Genomic DNA, 18,598 nt, shown 5'->3' on the forward strand with positions numbered 1-18,598 from the left:
TTGTATGATTTCCAGACACAAGGAGAAGATGAATGCAAGTGTGTCAGCATGTGTTTTTGCAGATGACTATATGATGACATACTCTGTAAACACACTTAGAGGATCATGTTGGAGGGGGCAGCTAGGACTGGAAGGCCTCAGGGTCCTGGTAGAAGAAAAAACAAAATCAAGCTCTGGCCCATAGTAGGCTCTTAAAGAATGAATGAACATTCAGAAATCGAGTGAATGAATGTTTGGATGATGGACATAGGGTGAAAGGCCTGCATTTGGACATTCTTGGCATTCTTTCTTGAAAAGGCAAGGGAGGCTGGGAGATACATTGCCAGTCATGCTGTAGCTCATCAGCCCTGGATGCCTTTGCTCCTATTCCTAGGAAAGTAGAGAAGGAAGAGGGAACCCATCTTTCCCCTCCCCACTTTCCAACAGCCAGAGTCCCAAGAATGATGCTCTTTGTAAAGAAAAGCATGCTATACCATATTTATTTCATTTCCTGATTTGGTTTCAGAAAGGAGTTGAGTGAGCATAACACAAAATAAAATGAAAAAGTTAAAAGGAGGAGGAGAAAATAATACAGAGGGAAAACCATAGCAGAAGAGAGATGAGATCAGGGAAGTAGTCAGGCTTCTTTGTTGGAGTTGACTGACCTTCTGCAGCCAAGATTCACAGTCTCCATAAAGTTAAGGGGATTAAAAAATTTTTGTTTGTTAACTTTTTCAGAAGAATTCCAACTATTTAGGGTACTGATTTCATGGAAAAATAATTTGTGGATTCTCTTTGTGTTGCTGGGAACATTCCTAGAGTAAAAGTCATTTATATGAAGGCAGAAAAAATGTCCACAGAGACATCTCATACCCTGTGAATGAGGAAGGTTGGAGCAGGAATTGGCCCTACTTCTCTGGAGGACAAGTTGCCAGTTGTCTATCAAAATTTTATATACTCTTGACACAGAATTACACTCATTGGAATTTATCTCACAGATATATTCACATTTATATAGTCAAGGATGTTGGCTACATGTTGATAAAAGCAAAAGGTTAGAAACTTCTTATATGCTCACAGATAGCGGACAAATTAACCCCCCTTACAATGGAGTACTATACAGCTGTAGAAAAGGATACCCAAACTCCTTATGTTTGGATAATTTCTCAGCTATTGTAGGTGGGAAAAAATTATATTGCTGAACAGCATGTATGCTTGCATATGCATATTTTTTTCTGAAAGAATACACAAGAAACTTAGATGTGGCTTCCTCAGGAGGTAGGTGGGTAGGGAAAAGAGAGGTTTTTGCTTTTCAATTTGGAATATACTTTTCTGTAGTAATTTACTTTTTCCCTCACCATTAGCAAGTATTATGTTCCTTATTAATTTAGGTAACATATTTTTCATAGAAACAAACTAAAAAAAGACAGTTAACAAAATGAAAAAAAATAGAGGTGCTAGCAAACAATGGATAATGGTGATAATCTCTATGGTTTACTGTGTGCCCTTGTGCATAGAACTTCACATACTCAAGCCCAGTTACTCTTCATTGCACATTTGCGAAGTAAATATAAATATCTCCATGTCGCAGGTGAGGACGCTGACGTCCCTCCCGGGAGATTAAATGACACAGAAGTGGCAAAAAGTGGATTCGAACCCGAAGTTGTGGCATCCCAAAGTCACGTGCTCTTTCCTCGGCTGCCTTCCGCTTCTGCCTCCAGGCGGGAAGCGCACTAACTGGTCGTTGGGCCTCACGCGGCGCAGCGCCCGGGCCAAGCGCACCCGCGGCCCCGGCACGCACAGGGCTCCACGCTTGGGGAGTGCGCGCGCACGCAGCGGCACGGGCTCGGCAGCGGCGGCGGCGACGACGTCACAGTCCGAGTTTTCCTTTTCGGGAGTCCCCGGCAAACATCCTGTGTCCATGTTTGGGCATTTACGTCACGACGGCAGGGCCGGGGCCTCCCGAAATGGCAGTGGCCCGGGGAGTCGGAAGCCCGGAGCCAGCGCCGCCGCTGCTATATAAGTGGGGGGGCCAAGCATTGGGGGAGGCCGGCTGCGCTTTGGAGGAGCTGCCGCCCGAGGCTGGTCTCAGCTAGCAAGGGCTCCTCGGCCTGGCAACCACTTTCCCAGAGGTGAGCCCCTGGAGCCAGGAGCCCGGGTGCCCGGGTCTGCGAGGCGTGGGGCACCCCTACTGCCGGCCTCCACGCCACCCGCGCTCCCTCAAGCCCAGCGGGCGAGGCCCCGGCGCCCCGCAGTCGCCGCCGCGCCATGCTCCACCTTAGCGAGTTTTCCGGCCCCGACGCGCACCTAGCCAAGTCCACCGAGGACTGCTGCGCCGAACCCTGCACCGAATTGTCCCGGCTGTCGGCCAGGGACGCGCCAGCGACCGCCGGCTACTCCGGAGGTAAGGAGCGCGGCCGAGGGTGCTCAGACGGCTGCGCAGCTCGGGGGTGCACGGTGCCTGAGAACCGTCAGGAACTGGGACGCTGGACCTGTGGGGGTAGGGGCGGTAAGAGGTTCGGGGGTACTGGGGTTCGTACTGCCATTCCCACCCCCAGTGGGCCACCAGCGCCTCCGCAGGAACCCGTGCGTGTATCCAGGCGTCCTTTTGCCTGTGCACGTGTGTTTTGCGTGTGCATGTTTGTGTGCGCGTCTGGGGCGTATGTCGGCTTCGGCTGGATCAGATGTGCAAAAGGCACTTTGTATGTGTTAGTGCGCACCAAGGGCTTCGTGGACTAGGGCTGCTAACTCTAGGGCGCGCGCTTTGATGTGCCAGGAGCTGATTGTTGCTCCCTCCTCAGCAGGCGACTTCTTGAGCTGGGCTTTGAGCAGCTGCGGCGCCGGGGGGGATTTAGCTGATTCCTGCTTCCTGGAGGGGCCTGCACCCACACCCTCTCCCGGCCTCAGCTACAGCGGTAGCTTCTTCATCCAGGCAGTGCCCGAACACCCGCACGACCCGGAGGCTCTCTTCAATCTCATGTCAGGCATCCTAGGTCTGGCATCTTTCCCCGGCCCGGAGGCGGCAGCAACCCGCTCTCCCATGGACGCCTCTTTTCCCGCAGGCCCCGACATCTTGTTGCCGGGTCCGCCGGACCTTTACTCCCCGGATCTGGGCTCTGCCACCTTCCCAGAGGCGCTCTGGGAGGTCTCGTCCTCAGCGGGCACCCCTTCGCAGTGCTTGTATGAGCCTCAGCTCTCCCCGCCCGACGTCAAGCCAGGCCTCCGCGCCCCTCCGGCCTCACCAGCTCTGGACACTGCCTCGGCCTTCAAAGGTCCTTACGCTCCCTGGGAGCTGCTCTCAGGGAGCTGTGGGTCACAGGGAGTTTACCAGGGCGCGCCCGAGGCCCGTTTCCCTCCGATGGGAACCAAGATTGAAGACCTGCTGTCCATCAGCTGCCCCGCGGAGCTGCCGGCCGGTCCGGCCAACAGACTTTACAACACGGGGGTCTACGACGCTTTCCCGCTGACCCCGGGTGACTTAGGGGAGGGAACCGAGAGCCTCCCGGAGCTCCTGACCCCTCCTAGTGGGGAAGGGGGGAGTACCGGCGACAGTGGAGAGTTTCTGGCCAGCACGCAGCCTCAGCCGTCTCCGCTGAGCCTCCGCAGCGCCACGGCGGACTTCTCGAAACCCCTGGTGGCAGACGTCTCTGGAAGCAGCGGCGTACCTGAGCCTCCTGGGCCACCGCCGCAGGCTCCATTTCCCCCTGCCAAGGCGCGGCGCAAGGGGCGCAGGGGCGGCAAGTGCAGCGCGCGCTGCTTCTGCCCGCGGCCGCATGCCAAGGCTTTTGCTTGCCCTGTGGAGAGCTGTGTGCGCAGCTTTGCGCGCTCCGACGAGCTCAACCGCCACCTGCGCATACACACGGGCCACAAGCCTTTCCAGTGCCGCATCTGCCTCCGCAACTTCAGCCGCAGCGACCACCTTACCACACACGTGCGCACTCATACAGGCGAGAAGCCTTTTGCCTGCGACGTGTGCGGCCGCCGCTTCGCGCGCAGCGATGAGAAGAAACGGCACAGCAAGGTGCACCTCAAGCAGAAGGCGCGCGCCGAGGAGCGGCTCAAAGGCCTTGGCTTTTACTCATTGGGCCTCTCCTTCGCCGCCCTATGAGGGGAGAAATGGGTTTGTAAATTGGGGCGTAGCCGTCCGGCGCGCACAAAAGGACCTGGCCTGACCCCACCCCTCCCCACTCCTCTTCCCGTCACGCCCGGGGGCCGGCTTGGTCCAGCTTCCAGTTCCCGGGAAGCGCCCACTGCACACGCCCTTCAGCACCAGCTCCGTGGACAGCTCCCAGGGCCCAGGCGCTGTGTCCCGCGTTAGCTGCGCTTTGGGAAAATCCCTCTCAGGTCACCCACTGAGTAGGCATTTCCTTGGGACTTAAGACAGTCTTTTGTACTTGGCTTGACGCACGCCCCACGGCCTCCCCTAACCCCACCCCACCCCCAGAGACAGGCTGGGGCAGCGCAGAGCCGGTCTCGCGCGGGATTTTGTACAGCAATGTCGTTTCCAGCAGCCATTGGATGTAACGTTTTGCTTTGGGGTTATTTCCTTTTTGTTGTTAATTTTGTAAAGCAGACGCTACTCTCAAGCAGTTGACAAAACTGTTTATTTTTGCAATTAAAAGTATCGTGCTAAAAGCTTACTAATTTGCCATCCAAGCTTCTGACCCTTGCCCCCAACCGCTCACTGCCGCTGGAGAATATGTGCCAGAAGAGAAAGGAGAGCCTCACGCTAATGGAGTCAGTATGCACCTTAAGTCAGGCACTGTGGCACATAGAAGGCATTCAATAAATATGTACTGAATTAAGGAATGGATTTAATCACAGCTGACCTAAGGGCTCAGGGTGTTTCTGGAAATGGAGCGTGGCTAAGAGGTTTAGGTGTTAAACATTATGCACATATTATCTTCCTTAATTCTCACAATCCTGAGTGCAGCAGTCAGATACTCTGTTTCAAAGAGGAGGAAGCAAAGTAGGTAACCTGCTGGGTAACCCAGCCAGTAACAGACAGGGTCAAATTCAGATCTGTCTGGGTCCAAAGCCAGTGCTCTTTTTCAAATCCCAGAATGGAGGCACCTCATCTTAAAAGCACTATTTGGAAAGGCTTCTTACCAGGAGATGAAATAGGTTGGGCAACTACAAGGAGCCCCAGGGAGTAGCGACAGCAACACAAGACTGCAGTATTTCAGCACTATGAACACCCAGAGTATTGGGTATTACAGAAGTTCCAGGCGGTGCCTAGGCATCTGTATGAGAGTCACATGCTGTGAGCTAGACCACTGATAGGCAAAGCCAAGCCCAGCAAGGAGAGGGTGCCTGTCAGAAGCTCTTCCCGCAGAGGAGCTTCCCCAAAAGGAGATATACCCATTTACCATCTAGCCTTGCACCTGGCACAGACCCCTTTTCCCTACCCCTCTTTCCAGGTGAACCCTTCATGGCTTTGCCCAGGAGGTCAGAGTGGAGAGGGGGCAGGTGGAGCTGGGAGGTTGGTGAGGAAAGCATGACTCTGATGGGGAAAGTGAGAGGTGAGTGAAAATTAGCCCCCATTTACTCCCTGAACTTCCAGCCCCAAAACTTTTTCACTCTTTTTGGTCACCTTTGGCAGAACTTGAAGCATTAAAAACCTTCTGTGCACCCCATTTCTCCTTCCCAGCAATTCCTCTCTGTTAAGGAAAGGGTAGGGCCTGTCTGGGGGTTTCACTATTTTCTCTTCTGAGCTGAACTGTTCTTGAATTAAGAGAGCCTTATTGCTCTATTATGCCAGATCAACCCAGATTCTGAGCCTTTGGCTCCTTCATCCCTTCACTCTCAGATGTGCTCACCCTCTATCCCCACAGTCCAGTTGACCAGAGACAAAATTATAAAATCAGAGAATTCCACCCATTTCTCTCCCTAAGTGTTAAGTACTTTCACATGGCTGAGTATCTTGTATTTAATAAACCAATTTGTGGTAAGGGATTTAGTATTACCTCTTCTAGGAGAATTAACATTTTAAAAGAGTAGCCGGCAGAGGGCAATGTTTAGCCCTACAGAAAGGCTCAAATGACAGACCATCAGACACTAATAGGTAAGTGGTAGGTTCATGGAAACATAAGATAATGATGCGTCTCATTTATCTTGCTACTTGAGTGACCACACTTTGTACTTATAGTCATGAAAGTGACTTTCACTGATTTCAGTTTCCATGCAAAATATGGTAAAGAAGAGCACAGAGGCCCAGATTTCAAACAACTGGTGTTAAACCACACACTTCGAACAGAGGAAGAAGCGCTGACAGGCTATGGGTTGGTGACAGCTAACCACGCCATCCTTGCCCCCTTCAGCAGCCTTATTTTGCTCACACACCCACCTAGGCCTAATATCACTGATGAGAAAGTTGGAATGCCAAAGAAGTGACTTAGTAGTGGTGTTGGTACCAGAACCCATCTTGGTTCCCCGATGAAAAGTTCCTCCTATTAATCCCAAGGGAAACGGCTCCATTTACTGGACCTTCCCCTAGGAATTCTGAAGTAAGAGAATGTGAGGTCAGAGATGGAAAGAATTAAAATCAAACAATCAGAAAATCAACCCAAACAGAATCAAAGACTAAGAGCTCATTGTCCTTACTTGTTCCTCTTCTTCATCTGGTCCTCAAAATGTGGGTGTTTTCCAAACCTTGGTTCTGAGCTCTCTCCTATTGCCTGTTCCCAGCTTTCAGCTCTCACAGCTACAGAGATGACTTCTAAGTCACCCAGGCCTGGTCCTCACTCCAGCTTCAGCCAGCCCCTTGGTTTTGATTAATGAACATCTCCATGTGGATGTCCCACCACTATTTCAAATTCACTGTTTAAAATCAAATCATCCTTCTCTCTACCCAATTTCTGCTAATGGGAATTATTATTTGTTTGGTTCCCTGGAGTCACCCAAATAACTAAAATTCTTCTGTGGGATTCACCTTTGACCCTTCCCTCCTCCACATCTAGTCTGTCACTCAGACCTGTTTGATCTTAGTGAAGTTCTTCAGGGCCTTAACGACTTTCATTCATGGTACATTGCTTCCTTTTGTATATTGTGGTCTTTAGCTTGTAAGCTCATTTTCAGTGAGGATTTACCTGGACAGTAATACTCTGGGGCCCGGGTTAGGCATGTGTTTATCCCAAGAAGTTTTGTGTTTGCCTGTGCCAGCAACTTGTGGCAGCCTGTGCTCACAAGCAAACTGGAGTATCAACTGATAGAGATCAGTTTTTATCTTAATTTCTTGGCCTGGGATTCCTGTACATACAGGTGTTGTGTGTTTAAACCCTAACTCAAATAGTTATTAATTCTCAGAGGCAATTAACTCCCTCAATCCTCGAAAGCAGGGTCCAAGTCAGGACAGAAGAGCAATGTTCCCTGGCCCCATACCTCCTGTGGTTAGTCACAACACATCTCTTGCTTTCATTTCTTTGTCTCAATTACCTTACTTTGGTTGATGTAGATTTTCTTTCCTTTCTTGTAATCTCAGCTAAACATTTCAAATGTCTGTTACATTTTGTGAACCAGTCCACCTATTCTATAGCAGTAGGGTCTATGATTTATTTATTCAACAATATTGATTAAAACTGAAGCCAGAAGATGTTGATTCCTCTATTAAAATACTTCCCACATTTATCCTCTCTGTGCCTATTGCCAGCTCCTCAGTCCATGCTACCCACTTCACGTATGTGTACACTGTGGCTAGGACAGTCACATAGAATTGCATAGGAGCCTATAGGTAGAAGGAGTTTATAAGAATACCCTTTCTGACCCCTCAGTGTATAAAGGAGGAAACTAAGGCTCAAGAAGTTTGGGGGTTAAGGCTTAAGGGCACACTGATGATGAGAGACTGAAGTGGACCTTGAACCTGGGCCTTCCAGTTCCAAGATCTGGGACTATCCCTATTCTGCAAGTATTATTGAGTGCCTACCATATTCCATGTCAGTGGTCCCCAACTTTTTTCCTTTCCAGTGCACCTGAGGAATTCAACACACACATCAGTAACAAAGGTTCACTCAAGTCCTGATTCTCACCGTAGAGAGAGGGGAAGAGTAGTATGAGTCTTGGTGTGAAGTAAGATATGCGGGACGGTTTGACAAAGCAACACAGGATGTCTGCTATTCTCCCCTCCCCCAACTCCTGCTTCCTATTTGAGACAAGCCTGCACTAAACCAAACTGAGCTACGTCTGCCTCCATTCTCTCTCCATTCCACATTGCACATTGCTACTGATGTGATTTCCCTAAAATATTATTCAATGTTTTATCTTTAATTGACCACAGCTTCCACTTTCCTCCAGAAATACACTGCAGTTAAAGCCCTCCATGTCTGAACCAAATTCATCTTCTCCCTCCTCTGTCATTTTTTCCTTTACTCTGTTCTCTCCCCTCCCTGCATGTACTATCCAACTCCTCCCACCGCTGAGCTCCTTCAAAGGTAGAGACCTTGTGTGATCCACCCGTGTGGATACCATATCACCAAACTTACTGCCCATACACTAAAGTACAATAATTTTGTGCACATTGGTTGGCCAAAAAGGGCCTAAAGTGCTAAAAGGAGAAAGGAAAAGAGAAAAGGGGAAGAGGAAGGGAGGTGGTTGGAGAGCATGAAGCTGGGAAAGGGTCAGGAGGGAGAGATGGGAAGAAGCAGGATTGAGGCCCTAGTCCAAGCCATGGGGTCTCATGAGGGGGGACCACATTTCCAACTAGTCTGTGGATGTCCAGTTCTTGTTGAGCCCATGATTCTCTGCCTTAGCACTGGGCCCCCCAAAGTGTCTGTCACTCAGCTCACTCTCTCTTGGTTTCTCTGGCCCACATGGAGTGGGATTCAGTTAACATTTTTAGAACTGTGGTTCCCATAACAACCAGGCAGGAACTGTTGTCTGTGAAATGTAGCATGGGCACACATGCGCACAAGCACACATGCATGCACACATACGCACACCCACATACACATACACAAATACACCCACACCCACACACAAACACATGTGCATTTGTTATACATATATGTGCAGTGTATTTCCACATATACACACATGCATTCACACATACATGTACTCACATATGCAGACATGAGTGCATATGTATATGCACAGACATACACCTGCATGCACATGCATGCATATGCTTTTGCACAAAAGCACATACATACATACACAAGCATGCCCTAAATCGTTTTTGCATATTCACAAGAAGCACAGGGTGAGGACAAACATCACTAGAAAAGGTAGAAACAAGACAATATATGGATATTTTTGGATCACTACAGAAGTGGGTGGATTTAGGGAATCTGAATTTTGGTAGGGGAAGGCTGAGTGAGTTTAATACAGTAAAGAGGTTGGAGAAGGGTCCCATGGTTAAGCAAAGACTTCGGAGTTTGGTGATGTGAGTTCACATCCTGGCTGTGCCATTTCTTGAACTCTGAACTTTAGCTTTCCCATCTGTAAATTGGGGGTAATAATATACCTACTCCATAGGTTTATTAGGATGATTGAATGGCATCAATATGATTAGTATAATGCTTGGCACTCGATTAATAGAAACTGGTATCATTTAAATCTTAGGAGAAGTGATTTCTCATTCGCTCAATCTAAGAACACTTTCTGGAGGAAGAAAGAAATTTGGGAGCTAAAGAAAGGAAGAGAAGGTGTGGGGAGGGGGTAGTTTGATCTGGCCACTATTCAACCTCAAACTTTACTAAATTTGCCTCTCCCCAGGGCCACTGACAAGTCTACAAATGATCCTTCCTGATACTAAATGCCCAATGCCTCTGCCTCAGCTGGAGTAGAATGTGGCCAAGGGAAGTCCCATTAGCCTTTACTGGAGAATCCTGGGGCTATACTGGCTTTCTGCTCTGCTGCAGCCAGACTGCCCTTTATGGCCTTGGTGCTCAACCTTACCCAAGCCTGTCTCTATGCCTCAGCCCAAGTAACATCCCTAGCCTGAAATTCCATCTTCCCCTTTCCTCATCCAAAGACCAGCTCAGCCCTGGGCTTGTAGCCCCTGTCCCCTGATTGCTCAGGCCCCACTGTAGCCCTGTGGACGTCTTCCAAGCCTAGAGCAGCCAGACTGTTTCTGCTTCTTCAGCTGGACAGGCCTTAAGCCAAGGGCCACGCAGGCCCTCTAGATGCTCTAGTTCCAGGGATCCAGGCTTCTCTGCTAACCATGTTCGAGGTGGAAGTGGGTTAGAAGGAGCAGTCCGGAGGCCTGCTCTTTTCTTCCTCTGGGTCTGCGATGGAATTTGTGGCGATAGCATGTGCTCCTAGGTGGCACCCTCAAGGGCAAGGCTGGGTTCCAGGACACCAGTAGCCTGAAACAGCCACTCCCACCTCCCCATATTCCCTAGGGATGCCCAGAGCGGACTTATTCAAGCAGTCTCCGCAGAGACCACGCATCGGACCCGAGGTCGCCAAGTCCACAACCTAGGCGCGTAGCCCACGGGCCGCTTAGGGGCCGGGGCACATATCCCAGGAGTATTGCAGCGCGCCGGCGCTCTTCTACAGAACCGCCCACCCTAGGATTCGTCCCGAGTAGGAGCAGGCCCAAGCCAGGGTGGTAGGGTTAAGGAGGAGAGGTTCGGATTAAAGGTGGGCAGCAGAGGCCACAACTGGGGGTGCTCGGGGCCGGGAGAATGCTCAGGGCGGTGCCAGGAAGCGGCAAGACGGAGACCCAGGAGCAGCGCGGCCAGGGCGGTCCCTGCACCCGAGGGCGGCGCCGTGGACCCCTCCCCCATAGAAGCCACCTTCAGCAGAAAACGTGGGATCCCGGCGCAGCCGCTTCTGGCGGCGTCTGCCGCTCCCCAGCTTGCAGGAGCGCCCGCCCCAGAGGAGGGGCCGGCTCCGCCCCACCTCCTAGCTGCCTCCCTCCCCCTTCCCTTCCTTTCCTCCGGCCGCGCACCCCCTCCTCCCTCCTCTTCTCCAATCTTCCCCCACCCGGTTGGTGGGCCCCTCCCGCCGCGACTGGCTGGGAGGCTTGGCCGCCCCCGCCCCGAGAGGGAGGCGGGGGCTCCAGACGCGGCGGTCACCCGAGGCTGCAGTGGGGAACGAGATCCCAGGCCCCGAGGCGGCCCTTCATCTGGACCGGGCACGCGGGGGCTGCCTCTGCACCCCCAGCCGGGGCCTGGCCTCGCCGCGGGGTGGAGGAGGTAAGGACGAGTCGCGGGTTCGCAGTGGGACCGCTCCTGGAGAGAGAAGGCAGGCAGGGAGGACCCCAGCCGCTGCCTCTTCCTCTTCCTTCTCCCCCACAGCCCTCTAGAGGCCCGCGAGGCTGCCAGACCGGCAGGGATTCTGGACAGGCCAGACCGGAGGCAAGGAAGGTGTTAATTTAAGGAATTAAAATCCGAAGGATTTGAGACCAGGTTTCCCATCCCCCCTCTCAACAGTCGCTCCCTGTGCGCAGGTTGGGGGCCGGGGCGGGCTCCAGACCCCAATGAGACTGTGGACCTTGGAGAGCAGGGGCCAGAGGGAGGAAGGAGGGGCAACGCCCGCAAATCCCAGCCCACTCCACCTGCTTCTGAAAAGGGGTGGGGGAGGGGCTTGGTGTTGAGGCCTGGCTGGGCACCTGTGCGGGTGGTGTCTGAGGGTGGGAGGGTTTAGGTATCTGTGTGTGCGTGCTGCTGGGCACGTGTGACAGTCTACGTGGTCTGGAGGTGTGCATGCATGTGCACACGTTTCTGTCTGCTCATATTCCAGTGCCTGGATGTGTGCACCCCACTGCATTGCATTGCTTTGCATTTGAGTGTGTGACACGGTGCCTATGTGCACTTACTAAGGTCCGCCTGTAAGAGTGGGCCCTGCTCTCTCCTTAGGCCGAGTCTGCAGCTGTGGGTTCAAATGATTTTCTGGGTGTGGGATTCATATGCTGGAACCATGTGTGTGACCTTGGGAGGTGTGTGCATGTTTGCAGGAGCCTGAGAGTGACTGGGGGCTTAGAACAGAAAAGGCAGTATCAGGGCAGTCAGGAAGCAGAGGACTGGGTACTTTGACCCCTGTGGGTCTTGACCAGGCTATAGTGACTACTCTGGGATGTAAACATGTTGGAGCCCCATCCCCAGCTGTGGAGAGCCAAAGACCCTCCCTCCCTCTTGAGGGTTTAGAAGGATTTAAAGAGGCAGGGGGCATTCCTTTATTCCTTGTCCACGGGGACACCTCTGACTGCCTCTCCCTCTTTAGAATACCTCCTCCACATGCTGGCAGTTGTCTCCTGAAGCTTACTTCATTTATTTGGCCTGTAAAATCATCTATTAACACCCAAATCTCCCTCCCCATTTCTGTAATTTCCACCTTTTCTGCTCCTCTCCTGCATGTGGATTTTATATGGAAAGAGAAGAAAGAGCTCAGGGGCCCAGAAGGCCAATGGAGAGGAGATGCCAGGGGCATGGTGGGGAGCTGGGCACAGGGGGAAGGACCATAAAAAACCAAACTCTGCTAATGTCTCAATTTTGCCTGATCAAATTTAACAGAGAAAGAGAGTGAAGGAGTTTGGTGATATCCACACGTTCATTTCTAGACTTAGGGGTGTTTTTGTTTTTGGAATATTTGTGCTGAAAGGGGATAATGGTTGTTGAAAAGTAATTGCCATCCTGCCTTTGAATTCCCAGGACTTTCTTACCTCTCTGGTAGCCCACCACCCCTTTATTCATTCATTTGACAAATATTTATTGAGTGCAGTATGGGCCAGCCTGTGAATATTACAGTATCAATGCGACATTCCACTTCCAACCAGAAGGAACCTAGTGTTGAGACTAAGACCGTGGGTTTTGAAGTTCATCAGGTAGTACTGGGTTCAAATCATAGTTTGTCACTGTTTCAATTATACATTGGTGCATAACAAGCCACCCCAGAATTTAGGGGCCTCAAACAACAGATATTTAATATTTCTCATGGTCTGTGGGTTGGCCATGACTGTGGCTGTGGGCTTACTTGGTACCTGTCAGCTGTGTTCAGTTGAGAGGGTGGCTGGAAAGAAACACCAAGATGATCTTTCATCCTCCAGGGTATCTCTCCACATAGCTTCTAATCCTTCAGTAGTTTAGCCCAAGTATTTTACATGGCAGCTGGATCCTAAGAGGAAGTATTCCAGGAGGGTAAGCCCTTATTTACAACTGTTTATCAAACCTTTGTCTGCATCAGACTTGTGCATGTCCCACTGACCAAACCAAGACACATGGCCACACTCTAAGTCAATGTGGAGGGGACCACGTAAGGGCAAGAATACTGGGAGGCATAGCTCATTGGAGGCCATCAAAGCAACAGCCTGTTACAGTCACTTACAATACTTGGGCAAGTGATTTGGCCACCCTGAGCTTCAATTTCCTCCTCCTAAAATGGACATGATACCACCCATTTTGCAGCATTGCCTTGAGAACTAAATGAGAAGCATGGTATCTGATCAAAATAATGAGTAAGTAAATGTTCACTATTTAGATTATTAGACTGCAAGCACCTTGAGGACATGACTGTTTTATTTATCTTTGTGTCCCCAGTGCCTGGCATGGACCTTATGTTTGGCGTCTTTTTGTTGAGTGGGTGAAGTAGAATGAAACAGAGAAGCTCTGTTCAAGCTCTGCTTAGAGCGACAATGTCAAAAAAGCTTAGCAAGTTCTTACCTCCCAGTGGATGACTAGCAGAGCCAGGGAAGAACTTGTTATTAAAGATGATTCTTAGATTGACCTAATTGTAACCAAATTCATCTAGTTCCATGACAATGAGTGGTGGAAATCACTTTGGTTACATGAAAACAGTGAATTCATCCATTAGCCAGTGTGAGTCCTCTAAGAAGATACTGATGTCTACTGTGTGTGAGGAAGGTGTGAAATGAATCACTTGCATTGTCCCTGCTCTCTAATTTGTGTGTAGGCCAGGATCTGATGTGTAACAGGTCTTTGACTCTCCAGCATGTGATACCTGCTAACATGTGTTGAAGAGCTATGGGAAGGAGTGATTCATGCTGTGATGTGATTTGATCTGGAGGAGAGGACCCAGGAAGGCACCGTGGAAACTGCAGCATTTGAGCCGGGTCTGCAGAAATCACCAATTGGAGAGGGAGTCCCAGAAAGAGGGACCAGTGTGAGCCAAGATTGAGGATGTGACAGCACATGGCACTTCTCAGTGAAGCTGAGCCCCACAGGGCTTGCTAAGGATGCGTGTGGGAAGCAGAGGCAAAATTTAGGGCTGACAAGGCTTGGTGGTAGTCAGATCCTGGCCAGCCTTGAGGGCAGGCAAGACAAGGTGGACTTTACCTCTCAGAAGATGGCTTGCCTTTAGATATTTAGAAGAAGAGTGACATGACTGGATCTATATTTTCAGGAAACATGAGAATTCAAAGCTGGAGGAATCAGAGACTTCAGGTCTGGGGCAGCAGCTATAGAAAAGCAAGAAGTAGACAGAGTCAAATATTCAGACAATAGTATTGACAAAAATCAGTGATTGATGAGATCTGAGGGGGACACTGAGAATTCAGTGATGCCTTGGTGAGTCACGTCCAGGTTGCTGAGTAGATAATAAAGATGTTGGTCAAGAGGGGAAACACGAGAAAGCAGGTTTGAAGGTGAGTATTGTGGTATTGGGAGTTCAGTCGTAATATGCTCTGAGCTATCTACATTGAAATATCCCTTTTCATCCTCTCTCTACGTGGTGCTTCTAAGAAAGAATTGCTACAAATTTCAGGTCTAATGCATTGAGTTATCTGTGCCCCAGGCTAGCAGACGTGATGGTATAGATTATAGGTTATCTCTAAGAAACATTTAAATATGTTCAGGTGTCTCACATCTTAAAACCTGTTTCTGGATTCTTCCATGCTGCCTCCTCCCACCCACAGTTGAACTTCTTGTGTCCACTCACTGACTCTATTCACATCCTTACCTTGCTGTCTCCTAAACCCACATTAGCAAAGCTCATCAAAGTGGCCCTCTCTAAAATCACCAGTAGACCCTTTGCAGCTCTGCTCTTAATTGAGTTGTCAATTCCTGCTGTTTACACTGTTATTTACACTGTTGCCCATTCCTTTTCTTCCTGATATCCTGTCCTCCCTAAGGTTTCCCACCAGAAATCCCATTTCTGCTGCTGGTTCATAGGAATTTCTTGGTTCTTCTCTTCTGCCTCTCTGATGGTCCACCTTTCCTCTGGCTCTCTCCTCTCTGCACCCTCTCCCTGGTCCTCATCCACTTTTGTTTTTATGCTTAAGCTGCCAAACTGTATTTTCAGCTCCACATTGCAAACTATGTACTGGGTATCTCTACTTCCAAGACCCCAAGGAAACTCAAGTTCATGGAATCTACAACCAGACTCATTATCTTTCTCCCAAACCTGCGCTCCTTCATTTTTCCTCCTTACTGAACCACATACTCATCTACCCAGAAGCTCAGAACCCATACCTAAGCCTGATCCTCAACTCCTTCCTTTTGTACCTGCCACAAGCATTCTGTTACCAAGCCTTCTCAATTCTCCTTCTTTAATTGTTCCTGTATCCACCCTCCTCCCTGTTTGCACTCCTGCTACTTTGGCTGACAGTATCCGCTTCCAACATCCCAACAGCCTTCCTCCTGACCTTGGCCCTGGCCCTCTCTGGTACATTCTCTAAACTGTACAAGTGATTAAGCCCTTGCCACTCCTTCATTCCACACTTGCTGAGCACCTGCCCCATGACAAGCATTTCTTGTTAAGTACTGAAGAAATAGCAGTGATTGAGACAGACAGTGTCTCTACCCTATGGAGTTCACATTTTAGTTCTCTGAGGGAAGCGTACTTTTTCTCACTTCCTGGCCTTTGCACATGCTGTTCCTGCTACTCAGAATGCTTTTCTTCCTCACCCCCAATCTCATAATTGCCCTTCCTTACCTGACAACTTTCCTTTGCTCTTTAAGAGTCAGCCTGGATGCTACTATCTCAGTCCTCCTGTTCCTCAAGTTGCATTGATTGTAGAATCCCATACCAGCCTCCTGCATTTATCTTATGATGGTTTCATCCAATACCTCATCTGCCCCAGAAGATCACAAGCCACTTGAAGGCAAGGTTTGAATCTTGTTGGTCTGTGTGTCTTCAGCTTACCTAGCACAGCACCTGATATAGTTCATGGTACGGAGCAGGTACTCCGTGAATGTACATTCAATGAATTCATGTTTTAATAGAGCCCAGGAGAGAATTTTAGGCTAGAAATATAGACTTATGAGAGCATTAGTTAGGACTTTTGATCATAAGTGACAGAAATCCAACCCAAATTATTTTAAATGAAAAAGAATAGCTACCAAATAAGGGAGATGAGTGGGTCTTGGCATAACTGTACCCAGTTTCTCAAAAATGTCACAAAGACCCTTTGCCTAGCTTTTGGCTCAGTTTTCCTCTGAATGTTGCCATATTTATTCTCCAACCATGATAGTGGATGGAAGTTGCACAAGGCCATAGATAGCTTCATCCTCCTAGCATGTGATCCCAGAAGGACCAGAGGACTCCTGAATCTTTGTTATAAATCCCCAGTGAAAGACTGTTGGCTCAGCTTGAGGAATGTGCCCATTCCTGGGTCAATCATTGTGGCCAAGGAGATGGGGGTACCATGATTGGCCAGGCCTGGGTCATATGTCCCCTCTGCTAGGATTGGCAGCTCCATCAGAACCACATGGAGTGAGGAGAGGCAGCTCATCAAAGAAAGGACAAGATGTTGCTAATACCAGAAGGTAAAGACTTGCTGAGCAGGGAAAAATAATATCTACTGCAGGAATTCTTGGTGATCACATGGTCAAGGAAGCCATGAAAATGTAAGATTATCTGTGTTTCTGGCAGAGAAACATGAGAAACATAAGAAAATGACAGTAGACATGAGCCAGAGAAGACACACACCTTGAGATGTTGATCTTGTTTGAGGAGATGAGACTGACACACCTGAAAGCCTTAAAAAAAAAAGAAGAAAAAGGAGAAAAGATAATGCCTCTGATTGGTTCAGCCTGTAGAATCCTCTTACCCAATGAAAATTTTGAGCTGGACTTGAAAAAAAGCAGACTTGAGATAGGCATTCGGATGGGAGAAGGCGGAGCAGGTCTTGGGGACAGCCAGGGGACTTAGCCAGGCTGAAAAAGGAGGCAAGTCTTAGGGCTGCAGGGGTTGCTGATTTGGTGAGACTGGAATGCGAAGGAAGATCTCTGTTCTGTCATGGTACTGAGTATAAGTTTGCAATGGAATTTAAACAGAACATTTCTATTTTTCTTTTTCCTCCTCTCTTGCCTTCCCCTGCCTCCATCACCTTCTTGCCTACATTCAAAGCTTCATGCTCATGATGAGGAAATGTATACATTTGGGCAAAAATATTCCTAAGAATGATTCATAGTCATTACTCAGCTCCAGCAGATGGAGGGAACTGTGGGACGGGCAGGCCTCTTGTGAAGAGCCAGCTGGATCCCAGAAGCCCCTTCCTTTCTCTGCCTTGCACGTCCACACAACAGCCTGCACCCCGAGACTTTCCCCTTCCCCTGCTTTCTTGGAGCCTGTCTAGCAAGATTCAGTGCAGGTGAAGGGTTCTTCAAAAATGCACCCTTTTTGGGGGAGGGGAGGAAGCAGGCTGGCTACTTTTGAGGCTCTAAAAAATGCCCCCACTGGAGGGACCGGCACTTAGCTGGTATGAACAGGCACACACGAGTACCGCGACACCAGACTGACCATTCCATACAGATACAGGCATACCTTGTTTTATTGTGCTTCACGGATACTGCATTTTTTTTACAAACTGAAGATTTGTGGCAACCCCACTGAGCAAGTCTTATTACCGCCATTTTTCCAAGTGAGTGCATTTGCTCACATTGTGTCTCTGTGTCACAATTTGGTAATTCTCACAATATTTTGAACTTTTTCATTATTCTATTTGTTATGGTGATCAATAATCAGTGCTTATGACTCTCTGAAAGCTCAGATGGTGGTTAGCATTTTTTAACTATTTAAAAAAATTTTTTTCAGTATTTAAATGTTACAAGTATTTTTAAATTAAGGCATGTACCTTGGTTTTTTAGACATAGTAACATTGCACACCTAATTGAGTATAGTATAGTGTAAACATAACTTTTATATGTAAAATATCCATTCAACTCACTTTATTGTGATACTTGCTTAATTGCAGCAGCCCAGAACCCTACTTACCCTCTCTGAGGTATGCCTGTAACCCTGTTCCTGAACAGTTGGGTATGTGTGAACTGAATTCTATTTTATAATATCCCTTGGCCACTTTGCCAACTTCTTCAGTTTTATCTACAGTCAATAGTCTATTCAGGCTTTCTATTTCTTCTTGGGCCAATTTTGATAATTTAATATTTTCCTAGAAAAGCTTTCAATTAATCCAGATTTTCAAAAACTGGGGCCAAGAGTTGTACCTGGTAGCATTTTAGTAATTTCTAAAAAATCTCTGTGTCAGTAGTTATTCTTCTTTTCATTCATAGTTTTATGTGCTTGTTTTCTTTTTTTTTTTTCTTTTTGAATAGATTTGCCAGAGGGGTGTTTATTTTGTTGGTCTTTTCAGAAATCCATCTTCTGGATTTACCTTTGGGTTTTAATATACATACCTAAAGGATGATGATGTTAGAACAGTGACAAGTATTTTTTCAAAAAGAGATCTAAGTCCCGGTCTTATACATACTAAGGTATTTTGGGA

At 48.7% G+C, this 18,598-nt stretch overlaps 2 protein-coding genes across 5 annotated transcripts in view; both read left to right on the plus strand.

The window, feature by feature from the left end:
- The first annotated feature begins 557 nt into the window (after positions 1 to 557).
- On the plus strand, positions 558 to 5,843 carry EGR4 (early growth response 4). The gene is made up of 2 exons (XM_017646074.3): positions 558 to 2,383; positions 2,781 to 5,843. Exons 1-2 carry the CDS (start codon positions 2,248 to 2,250, stop codon positions 4,085 to 4,087), a joined length of 1,443 nt encoding a protein of 480 aa, XP_017501563.3. The 5' UTR covers positions 558 to 2,247; the 3' UTR covers positions 4,088 to 5,843.
- FBXO41 (F-box protein 41) overlaps positions 2,245 to 18,598 on the plus strand; it is a 35,486-nt gene continuing 19,132 nt past the window's right edge. For 3 of the 4 annotated variants that reach the window (XR_001850889.3, XR_005063713.2, XM_017646078.3), the window contains exon 1: positions 10,647 to 11,114. The gene's annotated coding sequence lies outside the window, so the exon portion shown is untranslated. Of the gene's footprint in view, positions 2,384 to 10,646; positions 11,115 to 18,598 lie in introns of those variants that run through there. The other variant, XM_073211476.1, reaches the window with a different exon arrangement.

The sequence above is a fragment of the Manis javanica genome, chromosome 1 (assembly GCF_040802235.1).
Source record: "Manis javanica isolate MJ-LG chromosome 1, MJ_LKY, whole genome shotgun sequence".
In the NCBI taxonomy this organism is placed as follows: domain Eukaryota; kingdom Metazoa; phylum Chordata; class Mammalia; order Pholidota; family Manidae; genus Manis; species Manis javanica.

What these genes read in the sequence shown, in the direction of transcription:
- EGR4 (XM_017646074.3), top strand. Translation starts at nt 2,248, where the DNA reads ATGCTCCACCTTAGCGAGTTTTCCGGCCCCGACGCGCACCTAGCCAAG. An exon ending in GACCGCCGGCTACTCCGGAG is followed by an intron (nt 2,384 to 2,780) that starts GTAAGGAGCGCG and finishes CTCCCTCCTCAG; the next exon opens with CAGGCGACTTCTTGAGCTGG.